The sequence below is a fragment of the Marmota monax genome, unplaced genomic scaffold (assembly GCF_021218885.2).
Source record: "Marmota monax isolate L192 unplaced genomic scaffold, Marmota_monax_Labrador192_F-V1.1 WCK01_AAM20220418_F8-fsc00029, whole genome shotgun sequence".
NCBI lineage: Eukaryota > Metazoa > Chordata > Mammalia > Rodentia > Sciuridae > Marmota > Marmota monax.
The window spans coordinates 3,389,912-3,416,750 of NW_026693024.1; the positions used below are offsets into that span (position 1 = coordinate 3,389,912).

Sequence of the window (26,839 nt, forward strand, 5' to 3'; positions counted from 1 at the left end):
TAATTTGGCTCTTGTGAACTATGCTGGGACAAACTTGGGTATGCAGCTGTCTCTTCTACTATGCTGACATTGATTCCTTCATGTGTACACAGAGAAGAGTGGTATAACTGAATCATGTGGTAGGTAGCACTACCTTTAGTTCCTGAGGAAACTCCTTACCATTTCCCATAGTGATGGGGCTAATTTACATTCCCACCAACAGCATATAAGGGAAAGGGACACATTCCATTTAGCTGAATCTCTCCTTTGTGTCAGGCAAGAGGCTCAGAATACAGACCTGTAGGACTTTCCTCCCCTAAAATCTCAGCCTGTCATTCTGTCTTTTCTTTCTGTCAGTAGGGAAGCCCAGATTTGTAGGATCTGTGTCCTTCCCCAGTCCCCACTGTGTTTTTCCCAGGGGACTTTGCAGCCTGCCTTTGGCTATCAGTTTAGAGTGCTTTCACTTTCAGAATCCTCTAGAAAACATGCTGTGTGCAACTCCACCCCAGTGTCTCCCTTGGTGTTCCAGTGCAAACCAGTGGGTGACAGAGGCCAGGCTAGGGGAGCAAGAGCAAGGGAACTCATGATCTGACTCAGGTCCCATGGATTTCTTCCCTGGGGCACTAAATGCTGATTGGAAGGTAGGAATTCCCAGATCTAATCAGGCCTGGTAAAAGGTCTCTGGGAGTGTAGAGGCCCCAGAGTGGACCTGAGAGAGGCACAGCTGTAGATCCTGGTCCTGTGATTCAGAAGTCTGCACAAGGCTAGCAGAACTGAGACCTGAGGGAGAGACTCTGTGGAAGGTGGCAGGTGAGGACTTCTCTGTGCAGGGGCTGGAATGGACCAAGGCAGGCAAGTTTAGAAACCCCAGGCCACCACTGGGAGAAGGGATGCCAAAGACTGAGATGAGAAAAGACAATCTAAAAAGTGAGTGTCATTGCTGTGTTTAGAAAGAGCTTCTTGGGAGATCATGGGGGTGAATGGTGCAGCAGGACCTTGCTTAGGGCAAGTCCCAGAGAAGGGCAGCAAGGTTCCAAGAAGACAAAGGTGCTGCACAGCCTCCTGGCTTCTCTGCTTGCCTCTTGCCTGCCCCTGGCTGGCTCTGGACCTCTCCATGGTGGGTGTTCATGCTCCAACACCACTCCCACCTACTGGCCCTATTTTCTCACCTCTCCTCTCTCCTCAGGGAGTCACAGAATAACTCTGACTTACCTTTCACTGTGCTTTTAAAATCTCCAGTATCTAGTTCAGAACCAGTGCAACCTTTATTTATCTGAGGTTTCTCCCTAAATGATGGAGCTCTTGCTGTTTCCTGAGCATACTTGCAGGTGCTTAGAATCAGGATGCCAGGTACCTTTCCTGCAGACAGAGGCCAGTCTTGTGGGTCCAACAATAAATGAGAAAAGGAATTACAATTTGCAGTGATGAGTCAGGGTGGGTAGGAGGGAGCTGTAGACTAGGACATCTGGTGCCTCTTGGTGCTGAGCCTAGGAGAGAGCAATGAGTGATTTGAGTCTGGTGACAGAAATTTGAAGGGGAGCCTCTTAATTTGTATATCACTATTTTCCAAGGCTCAGAGGTAACTGAGTGGATCAGGGTGGGTAGAGGTGGAGGCTGTGATAGAGGAGAACTACAGCAAACTACCGGGCCAGGCAGGTGGGATGCCATCTACAAAACACGTTTTGAGCTTCTCCCAAGCACCACTGGAGATTTAAGGGAGAGCTCATAGGATCAAGATACCACTTCTTGTTCTTATCAGAACATGGGAATCCCATGTTCTGATACTTCCCAGCCCACTTGCTTTGCATTTTAGTGAGCAAGTGCTGATTGTACTTGGGATCTCATGGTCATGGAGGTCAGAGGATTCTCAGTGGAGACATGTGGTTTGTACTAGGCACAGGATCACAGGGGCTAGAGAAGTGGAGTGGGTAGAATGATTTGGGAGGGTACTGAAGGCTTGCTTGGGCATGGATTTGGAGGGATCTTTGAGAAATGGGAAGTTGTCAAGGAGGTTTCCCAGGATCTAAGGCCCTCCTCGGGTGAGGGAGGGTCTCACTGCATAGAGCTGCCCCATGGTGTTTAAACCCACTGTCTCTGGCTCAAGCAGCACCTCCTTGCTCGTGCTTTGACTACTCACTCTTCTTTCTTCAACCTGTCAACTTCTGTTCTCCTATGCATGCTTTTCTGCTCTTCCTTTCCTAGACAGTTTCATGTTCTACAGACACCAGCCCCTTCCTCACATGTCTAATCAGCTCCCATGGCTTTCACTGGTACTCAGAAATTTTCTGATTCACAAGAAAAATGAAAGCGGAGCAGAGACCACACACAGTGTCCTCAGCCCCATTTCATTGTGTTTCTCTGTCTTCTTTGCCCCCAGACCCTGCATCATGGATTCTCTTTCAAAAGCAAATGGCACCTTTGCCATCCAGGTTTTGAAGATGCTGTGTCAAGACAGACCTTCACAAAATGTGTTTTTTTCTCCCCTGAGCATCTCCTCTGCCTTGGCCATGGTCCTCCTGGGGGCAAAGGGCAACACCAAAGACCAGATGGCTCAGGTAAGCTCACCTGTCACTCAGGAGGAGAGACTGGTCTGCAAGGTTGTCTTTTATACCCTCCTTGAGTTTTCCAGAACTCTTGAGGAAGGAGGGGTGAGCCTGGACCATTTCAGGGAGAGGGTACAGAATGAAGGGAAGGAGAGAGGTGAGGTGTTTCCTCCAGTGAAATGTTGTGGTGGTTGCTTGCAGGGGTTACTTTGTAATCTCTTTTTCATTTATAACTTTTCTTGTGAGTATTGATAAATTTTTCTTACAATTGCTGATGTCAGTCTATGTTGGGTAGATATGTGTGCTTTCTTGGAAAAGATCAATTCTTGGACTCATGAGCATTTTGTGTTTTTCCCTAAATTCCTCAGGATTTTTTTTCTCCCTTTTCTAACATTGTGTGTTGGGAGTTTTGTTATATCATTATTTCCTTTGGAACATTAAAATAATTAATGCTGCTTAACTATTTTTTGATGAAATTACTTGGTTTGGTAATAGAACATTCATATTATTTTCTAAATTATAAGTCATATATTTAAATATTATGTTAAATATGAGAATCATTCTTTAGAAGAGGATAAACATTTTTAGTGTTTACTTTATTAAGAATCATCAAGGTCAGTGTGGAAACTCTCTTCAACTGCTGCTGCTGGCATGAAGGACTTACGGATGTCTCCCCAAATATAGCCACTCCAGAGTCCCCTTCTTCTGCTGCAGTCTTGTCAGGGAGAGGTCCTTGCAGTGACACCAAGATAAAAATGGACATAGTTCTAAAGGCTGTGGGGTACACCTATAATGAAAACAAATTTGGGTTGTAGAGAGAACCTGAATCATGCAAGGACTCATTGACTTCATCAATAAGTTCCTTAAACTTGTGGCCTTAGAACAGTTGTTCACTTATGGGAATCAGTCCTTTGCTCCTCCCCCAGATGAGGGATATTTGGGCAGTGATGGTAAACTGGTCCTACAGTACTGCAAATCTCAGGCCTGGGCATGAGCCACAGAGGAAAAACAACTTGCTACTCAAAATCATGTTTCACAGAAGAAACAGCTCCAAAAAGTTCTAATGCTTGTTGTGACAAGAGACTTAACTGATATGATCTATGTGTCTACTATGACTCATGCTTATTCATAAGAAAACAACTGCGGAGTGAATAGACTAACAAAAATATGATTGTGTTAATACACAAATATCCTCAAAAGATTGCCATTACATTATTCCTGTTGCTCCTGCCTGTTACTACTGTTGTTTCAGATTTGCCTCTAAGGTTGAAAAGACTGAAACTACACAAAACTTTATTACCACTTTTGAAAATGATTCTAATTGGTTTCTTGTAGAATTGTCATTCTGCTAATTTCTTTCATGGTCAAGATTAATTTACTAAAAGGTTTTTCTTTCTGGTTTTAAATTATTCAGGAAACTTCAGTTTGTGTGGGATATAAGATGTTTATATATTTTTTCTTTCAAATTAACTTGTCAAACCAAGTCTCATTGACCCCTTTGCTGAATACCTTCTATATTCCGTTAGATGGCATTCCAGTTAAAAAATAAAAGGTTTGGTAATTTGGTTGTACATCTTTGCCAGGTGACAGGACTTTTCTTGTTAATTTCTGGCTAATATCTAGGCAAAAAGAAGGTATATTGACCAACTGGAAGACTGAGAAAAATATATGTAGCTTAAATTTAATTATGTTGGGAAACGGAAGTCATTTTACAAATTCTAGGAATATGAGTTTTATAGATTTTTTTGAGTAGTGTCATTTAAGATTGCATCCCAAAGTTGTGCTGCTTTGTCACTTATTTATACTATGTCAAAAGCTAGTGCTGAGTAAATATAAAGAAAAAATAGTCAATATGTTAGTTATTTGATTGTTACATAGGAAAGTTATTTCTCTAGAAATTGTTTTTAATACTTTGTTAGTAGGTTAATTTCCATGTTGTTGGTATTTTATTTGTAGTGTTTTTGATTTTTAGTTTCCTACATTGACATCATTAAATATAAATTTTGTGATTTATGTATTTCAGAGTCAAATGAAACTCCCTTGTTGAATATTACACCTTTATTGAAATATAAAGTATCATATAGTAATCATATATTATCTCTCTCTAGGATACTGTTTAAGAACTGATTTATTCTTATTAATCATATTGCTCATTTTATACTTTTATTTCCTTTAAATGTTATCATGATGATTGCATTACTGTCCAAATTTTTCTTGGACTTTTAGTTTTTTGAACTGCATCTTTGTAAATAAATAAAGGCAAGTAATATTACTGTTTTGAACTGCATTATTTTGTACATAAATAGAGGAAAGTTTTTCTCTATTTCTGAAAAATTTATGGTTTCCATGGGATAGAGGACTTAAGAATAGTGCCTTTTCTGAATCTCTCTTGCCCCTTTCGTTTTGTAATATTGCTCACCTATAAACTATGCAGAGAGCTCTGTGCAGGTACAAAACCCGTATCTTACTCAGCAGTTTCCTGGCCCCTCTCTCCACCTATCCCACCAGTGTCACTTCTCAATTAGGATCAACTTCCTCTCAAAGGATAAATTCATGCAGTATTTGAGAAGAATATTGCTTGAACATTCTTGTGGAGATCAAGATCAAAACTGAGAGGGTTTTCTTGCTTTCCTTCACAGGCAATGTCTTTAAACACAGAGGAAGACATCCATAAGGGCTTCCAGATGCTTCTCACCCAAGTGAACAAGCCTGGGTCTAAGTACTTGCTTACAACCACCAACAGGCTCTTTGGAGAGAAGACCTATGATTTCCTCTCAGTAAGTTGAGTCAACAGAACAATAAAAGTGGAATTTAAAATACCTGGAAATATACAACCCAGAAGAGAGACCCTAGAGACCAGGCAGTATGGCATTTTGGGGAGGCTGTGACAAGAGGATGGAGAGTTAGAGACCATCTTGGGCAACCTAGTGACACCCTTGTCTCAAAAACAAAATGGAAAACTGCCTTGGGATATAGCTCAGTGGTACAGCATTTGCCTAGCATGCTCAAGGCCCTGAGCTCAATTCCCAGTACTGCAAAACCAAGCAAAAATAAATAAATAAGAAAACAAATAAATAAATAAATAAATAAATAGGTAAATAAAAGGACAATATTCCAGAGAACTTGAGAAACTCACAGTAAACTGTTTTTTATAAAGACCCCAATTCTACAAAAATAACTTGTATTATTTCAATTTTGGCAATATCTAAAATTTCATTTATTTTCTCTTGAGCTCAGGAAATATCTCCTAACAAACTGAAATATTTCACCATCAAGTAGCTTAAGATTTGATCATGTTTTTAATTTTAAGAACAAACTAAAGATAGCCTTCAGAATGCCTTGAAGCTCACTGTCATTTTATTGAGCAACCTGGCCATTTGAACTATTTCTCTCCCAAGACATTTAAGGAGTCCTGTCTTCAGTTCTACCATGCGGAGCTGGAGCTGCTGTCCTTTGCTGAAGCTACAGAGAAGTCCAGGGAGCATATAAATACTTGGGTCTCAAAAGAGACGGAAGGTCAGAATTATAAGTTATTTCACTCTCCTCCCACCCCACCCCTGTTCTCCTCTCCTCTCTCTTCTACCTTGCCTCCTCACTGCTAATGTCACTGGTGTTGCAGAACGATCAGAGCAAGGTTGCCTGGCTGAGCCTCTTACTGCCTGTGAACCTTAGTGGCTCACAGAAGATCTGATCAGTGCTCAGGTTTTCAAAACCAGAGAATTAATGCTGTCTGTTTTCCCAGGGCCAGAGTGGCTGGTGCAAGTGTCAATAGAAACTTGTAGGTCAGATTTCCCATATAATACTTTACATGTCAATGGCCTGTATTGTTCACACAGCAGGTGACTGTCATCTATGGGAACAGATCAATGGCCAGATCTTCCCAAGTCATGCCCTTGGCCCTCCTCTTCCTGGGGTCAGTTTGGACTTCACTTTTCCAACTTTTACATGTTAAGATGACTTCTCCTACTTCTTCTTTCCTATCTCTCACGTAAGTGTCCTTCATCAGACTTGAGAAGCCTAGACTTGATTAGTCAACCTCTCTCAGGGCTGATCCATTCCACAGATTGAAAACACCCTGCTTGTGAGGTTAAAATGTACCATTTCTGTTTTAGAGAGTGACAACTTCTAACTTTGGTCCTCTAGATCAATAATGGTTTGATATTTGAACCATCAGTCACTTACACATCTCTAGGAATGTCCCTATTTCTGCTAACAAATGAGACAGTAAAAAATAGAGGTAGTTCTTTCCACTACTTCTTCTTGGAGTCTTCTCTTCTTGTGCCCTCTAGAGGCAGCAAATTAGCAGGGATGCTCTTAGTTCCTTGGAAACATACCACTTGATATACAGGGAAAGAAGGACATACCTTCACCTACCCAAATTATTACCTGTTCCAGGGATTCCAAGTGCCAGGAGGATGCAATCATATCATCTCTTATATAGCTTCCAGAAACTCCTCCTATGTCCTTGCTCTGGAGCTATTCAATTCTATCTGCCCCAAGAATGTGGCCAGGTATCTGTACAACGTTAGAACTGGGCCTGACCACAGGGCCTTAGACCTGAAGCTGCTCTTACCCACAATAAGTAATGTCAGCTCCTACCCAGCCCCTCTCTCCTTTGCTGCTTGTCTTCTTCTCCAACCTGGTGTCAAGTTTCTGCTTTGTCCCAACCTGCTTTCCTCCAGTGACATAGAAGTCCTTCACCATCTTCAATTTGGTGGCTCTTCCAGTGTCTATCATCATGAATACCACTCACAGCTGGGATTTTTGACTTTTATACATATCATCCAAACTCAGCACATTTGAAACCATAATGTTTGGATCTCCAAGACATCGTTGTCATGTTTATTCACCATGGGTTCAGAAAAAGCAACTGACAGAATATGTGCTTTTCTTGAAAGGTAAAATTCCAGAGTTGCTACCAATGGGCTCGATTGATGAGCAGACCAGGCTGGTTCTTGTCAATGCCATCTACTTCCAAGGAACATGGGATGAGAAATTTGACAAACCATGCACAAAAGAAATGCCTTTCAAAATAAACCAGGTAGGGAGAGACTTTCAAAAATTATGCTAGTCTGAGGAAGAAATTGAATAGAAAATTTAACTTTGTAAAGGCATAATTGGTTAATAATAATTTCAAACTTATCATCTCTTTTAATGAATTTTAATCTCAGTGGAAAAATGACTTGAATAAATAATACTTGCTATCTATTATGGTTTACAGCCTATTAGCGCTTTAAATGCCTTTGATGAAGTCTCATAATGTATTGGTTTAACCTTATTCTGGACACAAATATCTCCTTATAGACACAAGTTGCTTGGATAAAAAGCAAAAAGAGGTGACATACGTATGTATGTTATATATATATGTATATGTGTATATATATATATATATATATATATATATATATATATATATATATATATCTCAGACATGAGACAGAGTACAAAGAGGGAATGTGAAAACACATATATTGAATCATGATTTTTGTTTTGTTTTTACATTTTTGTGCAATGAGGGATCAACCTCATAACCTTGTCCATGTTAAGCAAGTGGTGCACCATGAAGCTACATCCCAGATCTTCAATCTATTATTCTTTAAATTAAAATAATCTCACATTTAGGTACTGGAGTTGTGCCTCTGTGGTACAGCACTTGCCTAGCATGTGCAAGGCTCTGGGTTCAATCCTAAGGACCACATATAAATAAACAAATAAAATAACTAGTTATTGTATCCAAGTACAACTAAAAAAATCTTAAAAAATAATCTCACAGTTGAATTGTTGTTAATCATACCTTATCATTATTGATTCAACATCTGCTGCTTCATATTATTAAAAATGACTGCAAAGGCGCTAGTCAACTTTAAGTAAAACGGATATTAGTATAGTTTGCTAAATTCTGTAAACCCTTAAGATGCAATGTAATGCAATAAGGTAGCTTGCATTAAATACCTCCCCTTATTTATAAGGCATATTTCAGGTAATTATTCATTAATTTTTAGCAGTGCTGGACCCCAGCAGAGTTGAGAGTTTTCTTGCCCTTTTTATACCATTTTAAATGCTTTGCTCATGTGGTCATTCCTCTCAGGAGGAGGAATGGCCAGTGCAGATGATGTGGCAGGAAGCCAATTTTAACTTCATCTACATCAGTGAGGCCCAGACAAAGGTGTTGGAGCTGCCATATGCTGGCAAGACGCTGAGCATGATCATCCTGCTCCCAGATGAGGACGTGGACCTCAGTGTGGTGAGTTGGGAGGGGCTGCACTCCTTTGAACTCACAATTTCTGTGGGAAGAAGTGGGTACACCCTGTGCCTTTCTTTCACAGTATCTCCAACCCAAGAGCCCAAATGGCCCAGCCCTGTCCTCCTTGATTCCTTGTGATATGATCCCTATTGCAAGAGAGTCAACCATTCTATCAATGGTGGCAGTACACTGTGATGACCTAAAGGGTCACTGGGAGCAGAGCAGCTCCCATGAGCTTTCCCTCTGTCCAGGTCCCTAACTGTGAGGATGAGTTTCCACAAACAGTGCCTCATTCCACCTTAGGCACTTGTCCCTCTCCTGAAGAGGCTCACACTGAGAGCTCTTCCTTTCCCCAGTCTCTTTGGCTTGCCAGAAATGGTTTATCATGTGAAAACTAAGCCTCATTCAAAGCAACAAATACCACTGGAAAAGCACCATTGACTAGGCATAGATGCTTTTCACAAATAAACATGGTTTGCTAGTGGATGAATAAAGAGGGACAGCCACAGTCTTCCTGCAGGGAAATCATATATGGGATTGCATGTGGGGTGGTGGGCAAGTCAGATCTCTCACAAGTTTCTAGGTTGCTGAAGGCACTGCTGGTCCTGTGTGGACAGTTAACAAGGAATGTTCATGGAAATGTCTGTGTCCGTCGATACCCACAAGAGTCTGAATATGAACCTGTGATTCTGGTCTTTCAGGTGGAAAATAACCTGACTTTTGAGAAATTCATAGCCTGGACCAAGGCAGCCTCTTTGCAGAATACTGAAGTGGAAGTTTTCCTTCCAAGATTTAAACTGCAGGAGGATTATGAAATGAAGTCTGTGCTTCAGCGTTTGGGAATGGTCGATGCCTTTCAACCAGGCCAGGCTGACTTGTCTGCCATGTCAACTGAGACAGACCTGTGTCTGTCCAAGGTTGTGCACAAGAGTGTCATGGAGGTGAATGAAGAAGGCACTGAGGCTGCGGCAGCCACAGCCGTAAACATAGTGCTATTCGGCTCATCATGTAAACCAACATTCTGTGCTAACCACCCCTTCCTTTTCTTCATCAGGCATAATGAAACCAACACTGTTCTTTTCTGTGGCAGGTTCTCATCTCCCTAATGGTTGTACTTCCTCTCCATGGAGAATTTCCCTCTTTACTTGTCCCCAAAATTTCACTACAGTTCATAAGGATGGGCCTTTATTTGAACACCAAGTAGAAAAATGAGGTCAGGGTCCTAAGCCTTCTGAACAACTTGCCAGTGTGATCTCATCATGCACCACACTCAGCTGTCCCCATACTGCCCACTTATTTGTACCATAGAACCAGGGTTATGGCCAGTAGGCTGTCCTAATTTCTTGTTGTATTATGCTTGGAGTACAGATTGCATAGGATAGCTTGCAAACATTCCCCAGATGGCCCCAAACACATTTCTAACACATTTTAAATGCAATTATTCTACTTATACTGTGCTTTCCTGGTACTTCAAATTTGTCACACACCTGTCTTAGTCTGAATGCCACAATAGTAATAAATGCTGGAATATACTGTTAGTATTATCCAAGTTTATAGAGAAACAAGTTTTAGTCAGAAGGTGTTTCTCAGTGGTAGAGCACTTGCCTAGCATGTGTGAGGCACTGGGTTAGATTCTCATCACCACATATAAATTAAAATAAATAAAATAAAGATATTGTATCTATAACTAAAAAAACTTTAACAAACATTTTGTCTATCTTTGACTTTCATCATTGCAATGCATATCATTACAATATATACTAGGAACACAAGGGGACACAGTCATGGTCCTTTGACACCTGTTCTTTAATATGTGTTCCCAATTTATATAGTGTTTATGTCAACCAGATTTGACAGTTGAATAGCTTTGATCTACCACATACCCCTCTTGCAACTAGGAAACCTTGCCTGGTGGTATTGTATTTCTTTACCTCCAACCCAAACACTTACATGCCATTAGTACTTAAAGTTCCATTAATGTCATCTTATTCAAGACATTTTCCCATTCTGCATAATCAGATGTACATCTTTGAACTTTCACAATAACTGCCCATGATAGATGCATTGCTTATTTATTAATCACTTTTCTTCTTAGTCTTTGGACTAGGCCTTAAACTCTCCTAGATTTGTGATTATATTCTACATGCTATAGTGTGGTAATAAATAATTTGATCCTATATGACCTCTGTAGTAATTTTTTAGTTGTTGAACATCACCAACTTTGTTGTTCCTTTTAGATATTTTTATCCCAATGACATTCACATTTTCACAGTCCTGAGCCATCTAATACATGGCTCAAAGGTGTTGTGCAACCACAAGTTTTATTTGTTTTAAAATAAAAGTTTTATTTGTTGGTTTCTATTGTATGAAAGATGCTATATTCTATTTTAGCAGGGCCAGTATATGGAAAATAAAGAAATTAAATGTTATTACAAATATGAAGGAGTTATGAGATTCTGGCTAAAGATGGCACTAAATGAGAATAATATGTATGTAAAGAATCCAAAATAAAAAGCAGTTGTTATTAAAAAGCTATAGGTGCATTGTAAGGATATTGGCTTTTTTTCCATGTTTATTTTTAAACAACGGAAGTGTTAAAAATTAGGGTCAACTGTGTTAGACTAAATTACATTATTGTATAGGCTGCATAATATAACTATATAATATAACTATATTATAATTATCCTAGGGAAGCATAGTTTGCATCATTTTGTGGCCATTTATACTCAATAAAAACCTTCCAGAGTCCCTTTATTTTGGAATATCCTGTAAACAATTAGACCACCAGAGTATGATTGCACAACAGTAAAAATGTTCTCTTGAATTAAATTGAAGAGATCTTTCAAATAAAAACTTTCAAAAGGAAAATAAAATATAGAAAGTTTCTTAGAGCTTTTACTTTGTAAGTATACAATCCACTACCCAATTTCCAATGCATCTTAATATCCATCAACAACAACAAATTTTTGTCTGCTGTTAAATCCATCATTCTGGATAAAAATGGCACAAGTTGGTCAAATGGAGCCCACAAACACTGATGTCCCAGCTGGCATATTGGCAACTAACACATAATGGGAGGTCAATAGAGAGTTTAAAAGATCTTCCCTTTCTTGTTCCTGTCCAAGGTCCCTGAGGAGTTATGTTGCTATAAAGTACATTGTTGAGCTTCCCAGTTTGATGTCTCCTTCACAAACTGACATCATCTCTCCCTAGTTCCTTATGTTGGGCTTCCAAATTCTTTTTCCTTGGCTCATGGTGTCGCTACAACTCAGCTTCAAAGTCCTTCAGTTTTTAACTTTTCCTTGACTTTCATCTCAAACACCTGCTCCATCTCCATTTCCACCTTGTTCATCTTGGCTACAGGCTCCCTCCTTTCTTCTTCCCTTTGTGCCAGAGAGCTCTTCATAAGCTGCCCTTTATTCTTGTTATTATCAACTCCATTGTAAGTTCCAGCTGCAAGTTTTCTGCTTCTGTCATTCTCATAGTGTACATTATTAGTAACATTTTTCGAGTCCTGCATCTATGTTCTTATCAACATATTTCTTAGTATTGTAAAATCAAAATGCTCACCATTTCCAACTTCAGCCACACCCCAAGGATATGCTGCCTCCTTCTGACCCTTTTGCCATTAACTTCAATAATAGTATTACTGTCTCCCACAGCAAGAGGTCAACGGCCCTTTAGCTTTTTAACCACTTATTTTCTTCCTCATCATCTGTTTCTGGAAATTCATATGTTTTGATTTTATGTTCCTGAATTTCTTTCATTATCTGTTTTTTAAACTTTTGGCATTCCTCAGTGGGAGTGTGTCTGCTTTTGCAATAAGTGAAATGCTATTCACTTTTTCATGCACACACTTCATAAACTCAGTATCCAATGGTTTATGTTTTGAAGGAGCAAGGAAGTGTAACCATACTGTACTTCTGTTATCAGGCATCTGATGTCTGTTCACTAACATTCTGCATTTAGGTAATCCTCATTTTTACTATCAGTGTCACCAATAACAGGCTGCCAGCAATGACTATGTCCACAGCATCTCCAAGCCCTGGGGTATCAACTATTGTGAGCAGCAACTGAGCACCACCTACTTTGATGAAAACTGGATACTCTGGAGAATACAAATCTGTGAGGAATAATGAGTTGATTAATGTTGATTTTCCCAGTCCAGATTCACCTACTACCATATGTGAATTCAGACCCTCTCTTCTCTGAGATTCTGTAAACTTGATGTGGGAGATTGGCAAATCCCACATAGCCTTCAAGGTTCTTTATTTGAGCTACTCCAAAGTTGTGGATAGTTGGGCCTCTTTATATGTTCCTTCAACAGTATCTCTAATGCTTACTTTATTTCATTTGTCTATGAAAATCCTGGAGACACGGAGGGAAAATTCGGTGGGGTATGAGGGTGGGGGTTTTATGGGTTTTTATCTATTAGTTTGGATCTGTGTTTTTGATAGGGGCTAAGAGATGTATTTGATGGCGGCAGTGAGAGTTCTGTTATTTCACTGACTCTTGCTCCAGCACCCGAGAGCCCTCTCACAAAATGAGTTCTGGAGATAACACTGAACACATCCTAATCGAACATTCACACAGATTAACTGCCCCTGGAATTCCTAGGGCTAGGATATACCCAGCTGTTTTATTTTGGACAGATTTTTTTCCCAGAATTATTTTATATTGAGCTCACCTTCTATTTTATGGCCTTTCTTATAATAAATTTATTTTTGTGTTATGCACACTTAAGTGATACTCTTGTTTGACCAGTATGCCTAAGTTGAAACATTTCTATGTGCCCTTCAAAATTATTTGTGTGTGTGTGTGTGTGTGTGTGTGTAACTGGGGATTAAACCCAATGGTGCTTTACCACTGAGCTACATCCTTAGGTTTTTTTATTTTTTATTTGAGACAAGGTCTCTCACTAATTTGCCCAAACTGACCTCCAACTTATGATCCGCTGGCCTCAGCCTCCTGAGTTGCTGGGATTACATATGTGTTCCACCACTCGAGGTTTAAAATGATTTCTAAACTGCAATTTTAAGCATAACATGTAAAACCTTTTGGCTTTATAGCTGTCTACCTATATTTATCTCTTTGGCTTTCTGTTTATACTAAGATAGGAAGTTATTTGTGTTGCTTGGAGGTTTTTTGGGTTTTGGTTTTTAATCTCAGCCCACTTGCAAAATGCAATCAAAGAATTAACTCTTTACCTTATTTGAGACTGAAGAAAATAGAGATTAGACTAGAAAGGTTTTTATGTATAAGCTGTTTCATGTGGAAATTTTGACTCAAAGCTTGGATATGGTGTGCAAACAAAAAATCATAATGTTTAGTTGTTATGATCAAAATATGCAAAAGAGGAAGAAGAATTTATTCTGGCATATGTTTTCAGAGGTATCAGTCCATGGTTGGCTTGCTCCAAAGCAGAAACATTTGGGTAGAAAGGCATGGCAGAGGAAAGATGCTCAGCTCATGGCAGCCAAGAAAGAGAGAGAGAGAGAGAGAGAGAGAGAGAGAGAGGGTCAGAAGGGACAGGGATAAGAAGTAGTTTCCAAAGGCACATCCCTCTCCACCCCCCCCCCAACCTTCCTATACTTTGTAACTCCTCCCAGTATTTCATTTATGTCATAAATCCATCAAATGCATTAATCTACTGATAAAGTCAGAATGACTATGAATACATCACTTCCCCAAAACCTGACCTCCAGACATTGCTGCATTGGGCATCAAGCCTTCAACATGTGAACTTTGGGAGGACATTCCTGATTCAAATGACAACAGTCATATAAACATATGACCTTAGCTTGTTTCAATTTAATGTGAATGTAATTTGTATTCAACTCTCACTTTACAAATTAATAAGTACATATTACCACATTATCATGTCTCATAAATAGAATTTAATGTAAGTAGATATCTCACAAATGAGTTAATTTAGATTTGTTCATAAGATAAAATTCATAATGTCTAAAATTAGCCAGAAGCAGTGGCTCACACCTGTAATCCCAGAGGCTGGGGGGAATGAGGCAGGAGGATTGTGAGTTCAAAGCCAGCTTCAGCAAAATCGAGTCACTAAGCAACTCAGTGAGACCCTGTTTCTAAATAAAATAAAAAATAGGGCTGAGGATTTGACTAAGGATTTGACTAAGGGCTGAGTGCCCCTGAGTTCACTCCTTGGTATTCACCTACAAAAATAAATACATAAAAAGTCTAAAATTGCTAACCTGTTTTTTTTTGCCCATACTCCTGGCCATTCAGGATAATATTTATCTTTTAAGTATTCAAGACACAATGTCCATTGCTTTCTATGTTTAAAATACAACATCAACTTTTAGGTTTGACAAAGAAATAAGGTGTTAACTAAGCTGGTCTGATATGTTGGTTGTCATGAGTAATCTAAAAATGGGCAAATTAGGTAAATATAAGAAGGAAAATGTCAATATAGATGGAGATAAAACATCTGAATCATTTACAAAATACTGATAAATCGATTGCTATATATAAATTCAAGAAGTCTTAGCTTTCTAAATTATACCAAGTATCTATCTATTAAATGTATTTTTATAAACTGTTGGTATATAGAAAAATAACTTTTCCCTGGATCTTTACTTAAAAATAAAGCTTTACCAGGTGCAGTGGTACCCACCTGTAATCCAAGTGGCTAGGGAAACTGAGGCATGATGATTGCAAGTTCAAAGCCAGCCTCAGCAATTTAGCAAAGACCTAAGCAACTTATTGAGACCCTGTCTCTAAATAAAATATAAAAGACTGTGATATGTGGCTCACTGGTTGAGTGCCTCTGGGTTCAATCTCAGGTACAAAAAAAAGTCTTTTAAGAGTTAGTGTTCTAATTAACAATCACAATTCTATACAGAAAGAAAGAGAAAGGGAGAAAGACTTTTAAGCTGCATTTTGATGAAAATATTGGAGAGTGTAGTATTTTTTTAAAAAGAAATAATTTGTCTAAATTTTAAAAATTTATATGGTTTGTTTCAACCTGTAAATTTTAAAAAGAGACAAAAAAAGTAGAAGAAATCTTTTCTCTTATTTTAAACAAAAAATTGGAAGGGAAAGATACAAACAAAGTTATAAGAATTAGAATATGTCTTTTAGAGAGTGTTTTTGAATGAGGAAAGATTTTGTATGATGTTTGTCCTAAAGTAAAAGGACTGGATTCTTTCAAACTGGAAAGAAAGATAGGCCAAAAATTCAAAAACTAAAGGTTTAAACAAGTTGCAGATAGTCTAAGCAGGTTGCAGGTTTGTGAAGGACCAATGTCCTAAAAGGAAATGTATATGTAATTATCCTGGCTATAATTAAGAGAAATTATTTGCAGGGTTTTCAAAAATAAAAATTTAACCCACTGAGTGTAAAATCAGAATCTGGGTTTCTACATTTTTTTTAATTTGTTTTGTTCTGTTACCAGGGTTTTTGTTTTGGCCTCAAGTGCACCACTGAGCCACATGCTCAGCCCACAATAACCTTCAGGATATGTAAAAAACTCAAAACACTTAACACCAATAATAATAAAAATAACCCAATCAATAAATGGTCTAAGAAACTGAACAGACACTTCACAGAAGAAGAAATACAATTGATCAACAAATATATGAAAAAATATTGAACATCTCTAGCAAGTAGAGAAATGCAAATCAAAGCTACTCTTAAGATTTTATTTCACTGCAGTCAGAATGACAATTATCAAGAATATAAGCAACAATAAATGTTGGCAAGGATGTGGAAAAAGGTACACTCATACATTGTTGGTGGGAATACAAATTGGTGCAACCATTATGGAAAACAGGAAGATATTCCTCAAAAAACTTGGAATGGAACCACCATTTGACCCAGCTATTCTACTCTTTGGTTTATACATAAAAAACTGAAAATCACCATAAGACAGCAACACAGCCATTGTTTAAAGCAACTAAATTCATAGTAGATAAACTATGGAACCAATCTAGGTGCCCTTCAACAGATGAATGGGTAAACAAAATGAATATATACACAATGGAATATTACTTAGACTTAAAGAACAATGAAATGGCATTTGGAGATGAATGGATGAAGCTGGAGGATATCATGCTAAGTGACATAAACCAATTCCAAAAAACCAAGGGCTGAACATTTTGTCTGGTATGTAAATGCTAATTCACAATAAGGTGGGGGAATGCTATGGAAGAATAGAGGTACTTTGGATTAGACAGGGGACTGAAGGGAGGGGAGTGGGCATGGGGGTAGGTTAGGGTAGTTAAATGCATCAGACATTATTCCCATATGTGCATATATAATTACACAACAGGTGTGATCCTACATTCTGACAACAAAGAAGAATGAGAAGTTATTCTCCATTTATGTATGATGTGTCAAAATGCATTATCTGGTCATGTATAACTAATTAGAACAAAATAAAAAGTTTTTTAAAAAGGCTCTCTCCCTTAAAAATAGTAAAAATCCTTTAAGTCATTGCTATAAACTGAACCATGTCCTACCAAAATCCATATGTTGAAGCCTTAGCTCCTATAACCTCAGAATGTGACTGTATGTGGACAGAAACATTTTAAAGAAGTAATTAAGATCAAAAAGAGTCTTTTCTATCCCTTTTAATTTAATTTTTTAAATTTTGAGAGAGGTTGTTGCTAAGTTGCTGAGACTGGCCTTGAACTTGCAATTCTCCTGCCTTAGACTCCCATATTGCTGGGATTTCAGGCATGTACCACCATGCCCAGGTCAAAAAGGGCTTGAGTGGGCCCTATCCTATAGGACTGGTGTACTTATCAGAGGGAATTAGGCTCTACAGAGAAACATCAGGGATTTTCAAGCACAAAAATAGTTCATGTGAAAATGCTGAGAAGCAGCCCTCTGCAATCCAAAGAGACAGGCCTCAGGAGACTAATGCTGCTGACCCCTTGATCTTGGACTTCCAGTCTCCAGAACTGGCTAAAATATATTTCTTTTGTTGAAGTCACCTAATCTGTGGTATTTTCTATGGTATCCCTAGCAGCTAACATGGTGGCTTAAAACAGCTGAGTGCCATTTGGGTCCACATTAACCTTGCCCTTCCTGTGAGGCCACCCTCCCTTGCTCATTGCCCTCCAGCCACACTGGTCTTCTCTGGTTTCCAGGCTTTTGGCCTTTCCATGCACCATTTCTTCTCCTCAGAACACTGGTCTTCCTGCTTTTTAAGTGACTAGATCCTTGCCACAGGTCTCAGCTCCTGTATCATTTCTGCAGAGATGAAGAACCACCCCATATAACAGAAGTTCCCTCCTGATATTTTCTACCTGTGGCCATGGTGTGTTTCTTTCCTAATTTTATCATGATTTGCAATAACTTAATTTGTTTACTTTTGTGTCTTGTATTTCCCAGTAGAAGACCTTAAGCTCCACGAAGACAGAAACAAGTCTGTCTTATTTATAGCTGTGTCCAGTGGCCTAGCAAAACCTAGCCCTTTAATAAATAATTTCTGAGAGAAAAAAAAAATATGTTGGTGAGGATGTGGGGGAAAGATACACTCATACATTGTTGGTGGGACTGAAAATTGGTGCAACCGGTATGGAAAGCAGGATGGAAATTCTTCAGAAAACTTGGAATGGAACCACTATTTGAACCAGTTATCCCACTCCTTAGTTTATGCCAGAAGGACTTAAAATCAGCATACTACAGTGATACAGCCACATCAGTGTTATAGCAGCTCAATTCATAGTAGCTAAATTATGGAACCAACCTAGGTGCCCTTCAACAGATGAATGGATAAAGATAATGTGGTATATATGTGCATATATACAATGTTACTCAGCCTTAAAGAAGAATGAAATTATGGCATCTGTGGGTAAATGGATGGAACTGGAGAATATGCTAAGTAAATAAGCAACTGCCAAAACCCAAAGGCTGATTGTTTTCTCTGATAGGCAGATGATAATTCACAAAAGGGGGCACCGGGAAGAACAAAGGTACTTTGCATTAGGCAGAAGGGAGTGAAGGGAGGAGAGGAGGGATGGTGGGGGTAGGAAGGATAATAGAATAATTGGACAGTAATACTGTGCATAAATGATTACAAGACAAGTGTGATCCTACATCATGTACAGCCAAAAGAATGAGAAGTTATACTCCATTTATGTATGATGTGTCAAAATGCATTCTACTGGCGCCGCCGCCGCCTCGCCCAACATGGTGATGCACAACAAGGCGGCACCACCGCAGATCCCGGACACCCAGTGGGAGCTGGCAGAGCTCGTGAAGCGGAAGCAGGAGTTGGCGGAAACACTGGCAAACTTGGAGAGACAGATCTATGCTTTTGAAGGAAGCTACCTGGAAGACACTCAGATGTATGGCAATATTATTCGTGGCTGGGATCGGTATCTGACCAACCAAAAAAACTCCAATAGCAAAAATGATAGAAGGAATCGGAAGTTTAAGGAAGCTGAGCGGCTCTTCAGTAAATCCTCAGTTACGTTGGCATCTGCAGTAAGTGCATTGGCAGGAGTTCAGGACCAGCTCATTGAAAAGAGGGAGCCAGGAAGTGGGACAGAAAGTGATACTTCTCCAGACTTCCACAATCAGGAAAATGAGCCCAGCCATGAGGACCCTGAGGATCTGGATGGATCTGTGCAGGGAGTGAAACCTCAGAAGGCTGCTTCTTCTCCTTCCTCGGGGAGTCATCACAGCAGCCATAAAAAACGGAAGAATAAAAACCAGCACAGAATTGATCTGAAGTTAAACAAAAAACCACGAGCTGACTATTAGAAGACTCGTTAGTGCAGAAGCCTCCAGGCTGTAGAGCTCTGCTTCCCTTCTCCGACCTCATACAGATAAAGATAAACATCCCTCACCTGAGTGCGTGGCCATCCACCTCTGCTCTCCCAGACCCAGTGCCTGTGACTCTGAGTAGTTTGTTCTAAATGTTGTGACAAACAAGTCATTTCTGTAAGACATCGGATCATTTGCTTTGTGTCATTTTTAGTAACAGAGCTGCAAGAAGACCAAGACATGGTTATAATCGCAGCAAGTTGTTAACTGTGCATTTCTCCCTTCTTAGAATGAACATTTTTCCCCAAACTGGCTGCTGCCAGCCACATCCGTGATCCCTGTTGAGAAATATTCTCTGGTTTTCTTTTATGCTAAGTAGAACACAAGTCACAATGATGTAGGCTGTAAATATCTGGCATTCTCTTACTTTGTTGTGTTTTATTTTCTGTTGTTATTTTACCATCTCATTTTCTTTGGGGACTTTTTGTAATGCCTTTGTACAGCTCATACCTTCCTGCCAACATATCTGGTAATCTATTTCATGCAGTTGCCAATATTCCAACTGAAAATAATGTGGCTTACCATAGTAAAATGGGAAACTTGGCTCTTTGTTTTCTTGCAGGAGGAAGGTAAAGCGTGTTTATTTAAAAATTACCTATCTTAAATCTTTGAGTTGAAAGCAGTTTCATGTTCAAGGAACAGGAAAAGCGGAAAAACACAAGTTAAAATCAGTTCTTTTAAAATAGATATTTTTATTCTTTTGTATAAATAAAATTTCACAGGCTTTGACTTCTCATGCTTTACTTTTAAACCTGAGATTGTTTTTTACTTATTTATTCATATCATGCCTTATTGGAAATTTCTTTTTTCCCATCTTTTTGTTAGTAATCACCTGATTAAATATTGCTGTAAAAATCACCAAGGGAATGGAAAGTCTCAAAATTCCACCAGAAGCTGATAATGTAAGGTTCTTGAGCGGAGTGAAAGGTAGCATCAGCAGAGCCAGCACTACCCCCAGGGACATTGTCCTTGCAGGGTTCAGTAGGCAGAGGAACTTGCTGATGATTGTGCTTGATTCAGTGCAGTGGTCACCTACTTTGGCAGCAGATTGTAATCACCTAGGAACCCTAAAAATGCTGATGTCTGGGCCCCGCTCCCAGAGACCCTAGGGTCCATACAGCCTGCTTACTAGGATTTCTTTCAAAGGGTCCTGGTGATGCTGATAAGAAGCCACGTGGAGAGCCACTGCATTAGGAAACTGAATACTTTTGATTAAGTGTTATGCTGTGAATCATTCTAAGATTTGGGCCTTGCCTTTCCGTGACTCTGTTTAGTCATAGTCCTTTATGTATGCCCATCTCTTTGTAAGAAGAAATATGTTCATTGTGATCTCAGTGGAGCTGAATATGGATGGCATCTGTTATCAGAACAAAGCTGCCTTGTCAGGTGTGCAAAAGCTTTCACTTTTGTTCTCAAATAAACTTTTTTTTAAAAAAAATGCATTCTACTGTCATGTATAACTAATTAGAACAAATTTTTAAAAAGAGCAAAATGATCAGGTTAAAATTCTATACTGTGAACTGTTACCAAAGTGTGGGGCTGTTATCATATGCCCAATAGAAAAAAATGGGATCTCTATTAATGGGGTGAGGCTGGATGGGGGTTGAGACACCTGGGAGTCTTCAGACATGGAAGTCAAAAAGTGACACAGGTGTCTAGCTTGGAGGTGAAGTGTCATTTGTGAGATAGTAATTGGGAAGAGGCAAGGCATGGTTGGGAGGTGCCTGACCAGGGACTTGCCCTGTCACTCCCCACCTTTAGTCTCTGCTAAGACTTTCATGAAAGAGTTTGAAGTTTCTGAAAGAAGAAAACTCCCAGACAGTGTGATGAGTATAATTCTAGGAACTGTAAGAACCTATGGAGGCCACGATTATGTAAATGCAGGCTGCCAACTGTCCTAGATGTTAACTTTCTTAATCCATGAGAGGGTGACCCTTTCAGCTACATAGACACTATTTCACAATCATCATAATGTACTTGATGCCAGGGGCCTACAATTCCCAGCTGGGCAACGCTATTTATTACCAAGAGATGTAGGCATAAAATGCAGGCTCAAGCCATCTCTAGGGCATATTGCTATGCTCTGTAATTTAGAAGTGGTCCTTAATCTTTTACAAAAAAAAAAAAAAATTAAACACTTACACATTGTAATTGAAATATTTTATGTCAGAGAGAAAATTCACTAATAACAGCCATGCTGAAAACTATCTCCTGGGAGAACTCTTCTGAAAGAATGAACCAACCAACAAGGGTTATTATAGCACTTTTCATGGTATGCTTCATATCTTTATCAAATTACCAGAATCTGAAAAATACCAAGATGAATAAGACGTGGTTCTGTCCTCAAGGAGCTTATGGTCAGTCTCTGCAACTTTAGACAGGAACACCAAAGGTATCTCAAAGATGTATAAGTGTTAAAGGAGATGCCAGATAAAGCAAATATGGGTCAAGAATGTGAATGAGGATGACTTTCAATAAGGTCAAGATGTAAATGGAACAGGCCTTTGATAGGGGACTTAGAGGGTCAGCAGGGTGTCAGGAGGTACACGTGGTAGAAACAAGAATTCTAGGGAGAAGAAGAGGCTTCAACAATTCTGCTTGTCTAGAACACTGGGTTTTTAAGTCATAGCACTATTGGCACTTTGAGTCAGATCACTTTTTGTTATAGGCAGAGTCTAATGTGTTGTTGATTTGTAGCAAAATTGTGACCTCTGCCCACTAGATGTCAGTGGCACATCTGCCCCCAATAATGACAACTAAGAATGTGTCCAGGAACTGCCAAGAGTCCCCTAGGGTTTGGGGGCAAAATTACCTTGGATGAGAACTGTTGATATGGATATATGCTATTGGTGTAGGAGCAGGCTCCTGATAAAAGGGTAAATTCAGGATCCTTCCTGTCTGCTGTGCTCACTTGCCCTTAGTCATATTATGATGCAGCATGAAGGCCCTTACCAGAAGCCAGCACCATGTTCTTGGACTTCCCACTCCCAGGACTGTAAGCCAAATAGATTTGTATTGTTTACTAATTACCCAATGTGTGTCACCATGATATAGTGACAGAAAATGGACTAAGATGCTTTAATTTGAGATTCATCCTTGTTATTGACTGTGTCAATAATGGACTATTCTGCTGCATAAATATACCAGTTTGTTTACTCCTTTGTCTGCTGATTGACATTAATTCACCCATTGATAAATTCTGTTCAAATTTTGCTATTATAAGTAAAATTTATGAACTATTGTCTACAAATCTTTGTGTAGGTATATGCTTTCTTTTCTAGTAAATAGATAAAAGTTAATGGCTGGGTCCTATAGCAGGTGTATTTTTAACATTTTATTATTTTTATTTTTATTTATTTATTTGGTACTAGGATTGAACTCAGGGGCACTTGACCACAGAGCCACATCCCCAGCCCTATTCTGTATTTATTTAGAGATCGGGTCTCACTGAGTTGCTTAGTGCCACGCTTTTTGCTGAGGCTGGCTTTGAACTCACAATCCTCCTGTCTCAGCCTCCCAAGCCACTGGGATTAAAGTTGTGCGCCACCATGCCTGGCTATTTTTATCATTTTAGGAAATTGCTTTCCAAAGTAGTGTACTAGTTTACATTTCCACCAGCTTTGTGATCAATCTTTTTCATTTAATCATTGTTTTTAATGACTAATGGTATTGAACATTTTTAGTGTGTTTGGCATTTCCTTGTTTTAAAGCCTCTTCACATCTCTTCCACCACTTCACGAATTTTGAGTATTTGTCTTTCTACTATGAAATATGTTTTATCTACTAGGAAAAATGTCCTTTGTCAAGTATATGTTTTACAAGTATTTTGCCCTAGCCTATGGCTTGCTTTCAGAAAGCAAAGAGTGTATGTTTTGTTTTGATTTGTTTTAATAAAGCCAAATGTATTGTGCTTTTATTTTGTAATTTGATTCTTTTGTTTTTATGTCACATTAAAAATATCTTTGACAAATTCAATGTCATTCATATATTTTTCTTGTATTTCATTTTGAAAACTGTATTTTTTTAGCTCTAACATTTAGGTCTATGCTTTCTTTTGTAGTAAATATTTGAAATTAAAATTGCATAAAAGGAATAAACATGGAGATTCACATTTTTGAATATTTGTGTCCAGTTGTCCCATGGCTACCTATTGAAGAGATTGCACTTTCCCCAAGAACTTGTCTTGGTATATGTGTTTGAAAGTAATTCATTGTACATGTGTGGTGTCTATATCTGGACTCTCCATTCTGTACCACATGTCTACATAATATAGACACATTTGTAGGTATCTATATATCTGCTTAATTTCAGTACCACCACACGTTCTTGATTACTGGACTTTTCATATGTCTTAAAATAAGAGAGTTTCAATTTTAACTTATTTTCTAGGTTGCTTAAATAGTATTATCATAAGTCCTTTGCATTTCCATGCCAATTTTAGAATGAGTTTCTGTCTCGACCCCTTGCCCGCAAGGAAGACGCAACTCGGGAATCTTCTTTCAACAGTTTATTCAGGCCCTTGATATTTCTTCTTCTCTCCCTCTCGGATGCCCCTCCCAGCCTTAATAAAGCATCCCAAGCCCCAATGCAAAGCTGCCGCGTGGAGCTTTCTCACAGGGTGGTGAAAAATCATGTGCCAACTTTCCCAGATAAGGAGTTGTTTGTCACAGACCACAGCGGAGCCAGCGTCATCTTGTAATGGCGACCATAATCTGCAGAAACGGCAGAAGCGGCTCACCACAAGTTTCAAGTTTTTATAAAGAAGGCTGCTGAGATTTTGATTGGAATTGCATTCATCAATAGATTAACTTAGGGAGAATTGAAAAATTAACAATATTGAATCTTCTGATCCATAGCACATTCTCACTTTTTATTTTGGTGTCTACCCATTATCTGAGCTATGATTGTAGTTTCCAGTGTGCAGATCTTACATATATTTCAACAAATTTATTTCTAAGTATTTCATGCTAATTCTACAGAAAGTGAATTTTTGAAAAATATTTTCAATTTCTGAATATTCAGTGTGCATGCATAGATATATAATTGATGTTTTTGCATAGTAAAATTTTGTTACTTTACTAAAATTTTGTTAAATATTAGTTTCAGTAGCTTTTTTATCTTTCTTAGAATTTCTACATAGATGGTCATGTTTTCCATGAATAAATGGAATTTTAGTTTTTTCTGCACAATTGGATGCCTTTAATTTCTTTTTCTTACTTCATTGCATTGGTTAAAACTTCTAGTACAATACTGAATAGAAGTAATGAGGACAGAAATCTTTGCTTTAGTCTTAGTTAAAGAGTGGAACTATTCAGCCTTTCCCCATTAAGTATGGTAGCTGTGTGTTTTTTTGTTTTCTTTTGCTTTGTTTTTTGTAGATGTCTTTTACTAGATTGAGGCAGTCCTCTTCTTTTTCTAGTTTGCTGAGGGTGGTCTCCTATAGTTGCAAACCCTGCACCTAGCTCCAGGAATGACTGTGTCATCTATAAGGCCCAGTGCAAAGGGTAAATGAAAAGCCTTTTGTTTAGATTTCAGGATGTGGATAGCAGAGTGTCAAATCAAGGGAACCACACATCTTGCAGGCTCCTGAAACAGGTTCCCCAAGGAAAAATGCTAATCTGGGGAGGTCTCTGAGGCTGCCACAGCTTCTCAGAAAGCCAGTACCCTGTAACAACACCTTCAAAAAAATTTACCTTAATCTTCAAGTGGTGCTTGTGATATTTTCACATTTCTATCAAAGCACGCATTGAATTATTTGTTATCTAATCATAGCAGCTACCCTTTTCCATTGATCGTTAAGGATTTTGAACATCTTCTCTAACTTTCTTTACAATTCTAGAACATTTTCTTTGTGGTGAATTTCTGCCATTTACTTTTAGAAAAGTTGAACTAAAGCATCAATCAAAGGAAGGGAATCCACCTCCAAATGCTGTTTATCCCCTGACAGCAGAGAAAAAAACAGTGGCATGGGGGCTTCTGCTTTCCAGGCCACCCTTTTGCTTCTCTGAAAAATCTTCAAATGTGTCTTGAAATGATTGTATTGAAAATGGACCCTTTCCACCAAAATATTGCCTGATGTCATCATCTGGATTCTGGAATGGGAAGTGAAATTCAAATGATCTGAGACAAAGACTTCCACCACATCTTCTAAAAATTTACTAAGCTAGACCATGTTCCCCCTCAGACCACACTCATTTTAGGGGACACACTTTCCAAAGTGGATTTGGCAAAAAAAAAAAAAGATCTAGAGAATGGTAAAGCTTATAACTGAAAGATTTATTTATTTTTTTCATCTCTAATTTTTAAAACACATTGTTACATGTTTATTAAGGTATAATGTTTAAATTTACAATTCAATGAATTTTGACATTGTATGCTCCAGTCAAACCATAACCACCATCAAGATAATGAACATATTCACTACACACAAAACATTAATCTTTTCAAGCCCTTTTCCCTTCCCCTCCTTGCATCACTCTACTCACTTACAGAAATCATGCAACTGTCACAGGATGAGCCCTGAGGATGTCCCCAGAAGGGAGGAGACTTCAACTCAGCTCAGGCAGGCTCTGGACTCACACCACAGAAAGAAATTTCAGGATACATCAGAAAGTGAACCAATTGAGAATTACTTAGGAAAGCAAGGAGATTTATTCAAAGAAAGCAAACAATAGAGCAGGATATGCACCCAGAGGGAGGAGTGTGGGTGCTCCAAGGTGAGGCACACATTGGGGTCTCGGTCCCCTTCTTTTATAATATCACTGAATTTATTAGATCTTTTTGTTCATACATTGTGCTGATGGAATTACAGGTGGTGCTGCCACATTTGGATCCTTATTGTCAAAATTGTTTAGGCTGTTTTTGGTCCTTTCAATTTCCCTGAGTATTTGAGATTCAGCTTGTCCATATGTAAAAATGCCTGATGAGGTTTTTGTTGTTGTTTGTTGAATTTAAACATGAAAGTGGACAGAGCAGCTGTCTTAACAATATTTAAACTCAAACCCATGAACCAGACATTTTTCTCCATTTTGTAGCATGTTCTTTATTTTTTTCACAAAGTTATTTTGTTGTTATGTATTGATATTTCACATCATTTCTCAGGTTTCTTTCCAAGGATATTCTGCCTTTGGTGCTGTTATAAATGATGTTATTTTTTATCTGATTTTCTGATTATGTGTTGCTGGGAATATGATACATATATATATATTGTATTTCAACCTTGTTGACTTGCTAAAGTAACTTATAGTAGCTTTTCAAAATAGATTAC

At 38.6% G+C, this 26,839-nt stretch overlaps 2 protein-coding genes and 2 pseudogenes across 2 annotated transcripts; 3 read left to right on the top strand and 1 right to left on the bottom strand.

Moving 5' to 3' along the window:
* Nucleotides 1–463: 463 nt before the first annotated feature.
* LOC124098667 (serpin B9-like) lies at nucleotides 464–11,459 on the top strand. The gene is made up of 7 exons (XM_046453578.2): nucleotides 464–789; nucleotides 2,357–2,534; nucleotides 5,162–5,299; nucleotides 5,921–6,038; nucleotides 7,421–7,563; nucleotides 8,611–8,766; nucleotides 9,468–11,459. Exons 2-7 carry the CDS (start codon nucleotides 2,367–2,369, stop codon nucleotides 9,870–9,872), a joined length of 1,128 nt encoding a protein of 375 aa, XP_046309534.1. The 5' UTR covers nucleotides 464–789; nucleotides 2,357–2,366; the 3' UTR covers nucleotides 9,873–11,459.
* LOC124098523 (ubiquitin-like protein ATG12) lies at nucleotides 2,807–3,516 on the top strand (annotated as a pseudogene).
* A 398-nt stretch (nucleotides 11,460–11,857) lies between the features above and the next one.
* Nucleotides 11,858–12,965, bottom strand: LOC124098674 (septin-7-like; annotated as a pseudogene).
* Nucleotides 12,966–18,932: 5,967 nt separating this feature from the next.
* LOC124098675 (chromatin modification-related protein MEAF6-like) lies at nucleotides 18,933–20,328 on the top strand. The gene has a single exon (XM_046453588.2). The coding sequence runs from the start codon at nucleotides 18,934–18,936 to the stop codon at nucleotides 19,507–19,509; it is 576 nt and encodes a 191-aa protein (XP_046309544.1). The 5' UTR covers nucleotide 18,933; the 3' UTR covers nucleotides 19,510–20,328.
* Nucleotides 20,329–26,839: the final 6,511 nt, after the last annotated feature.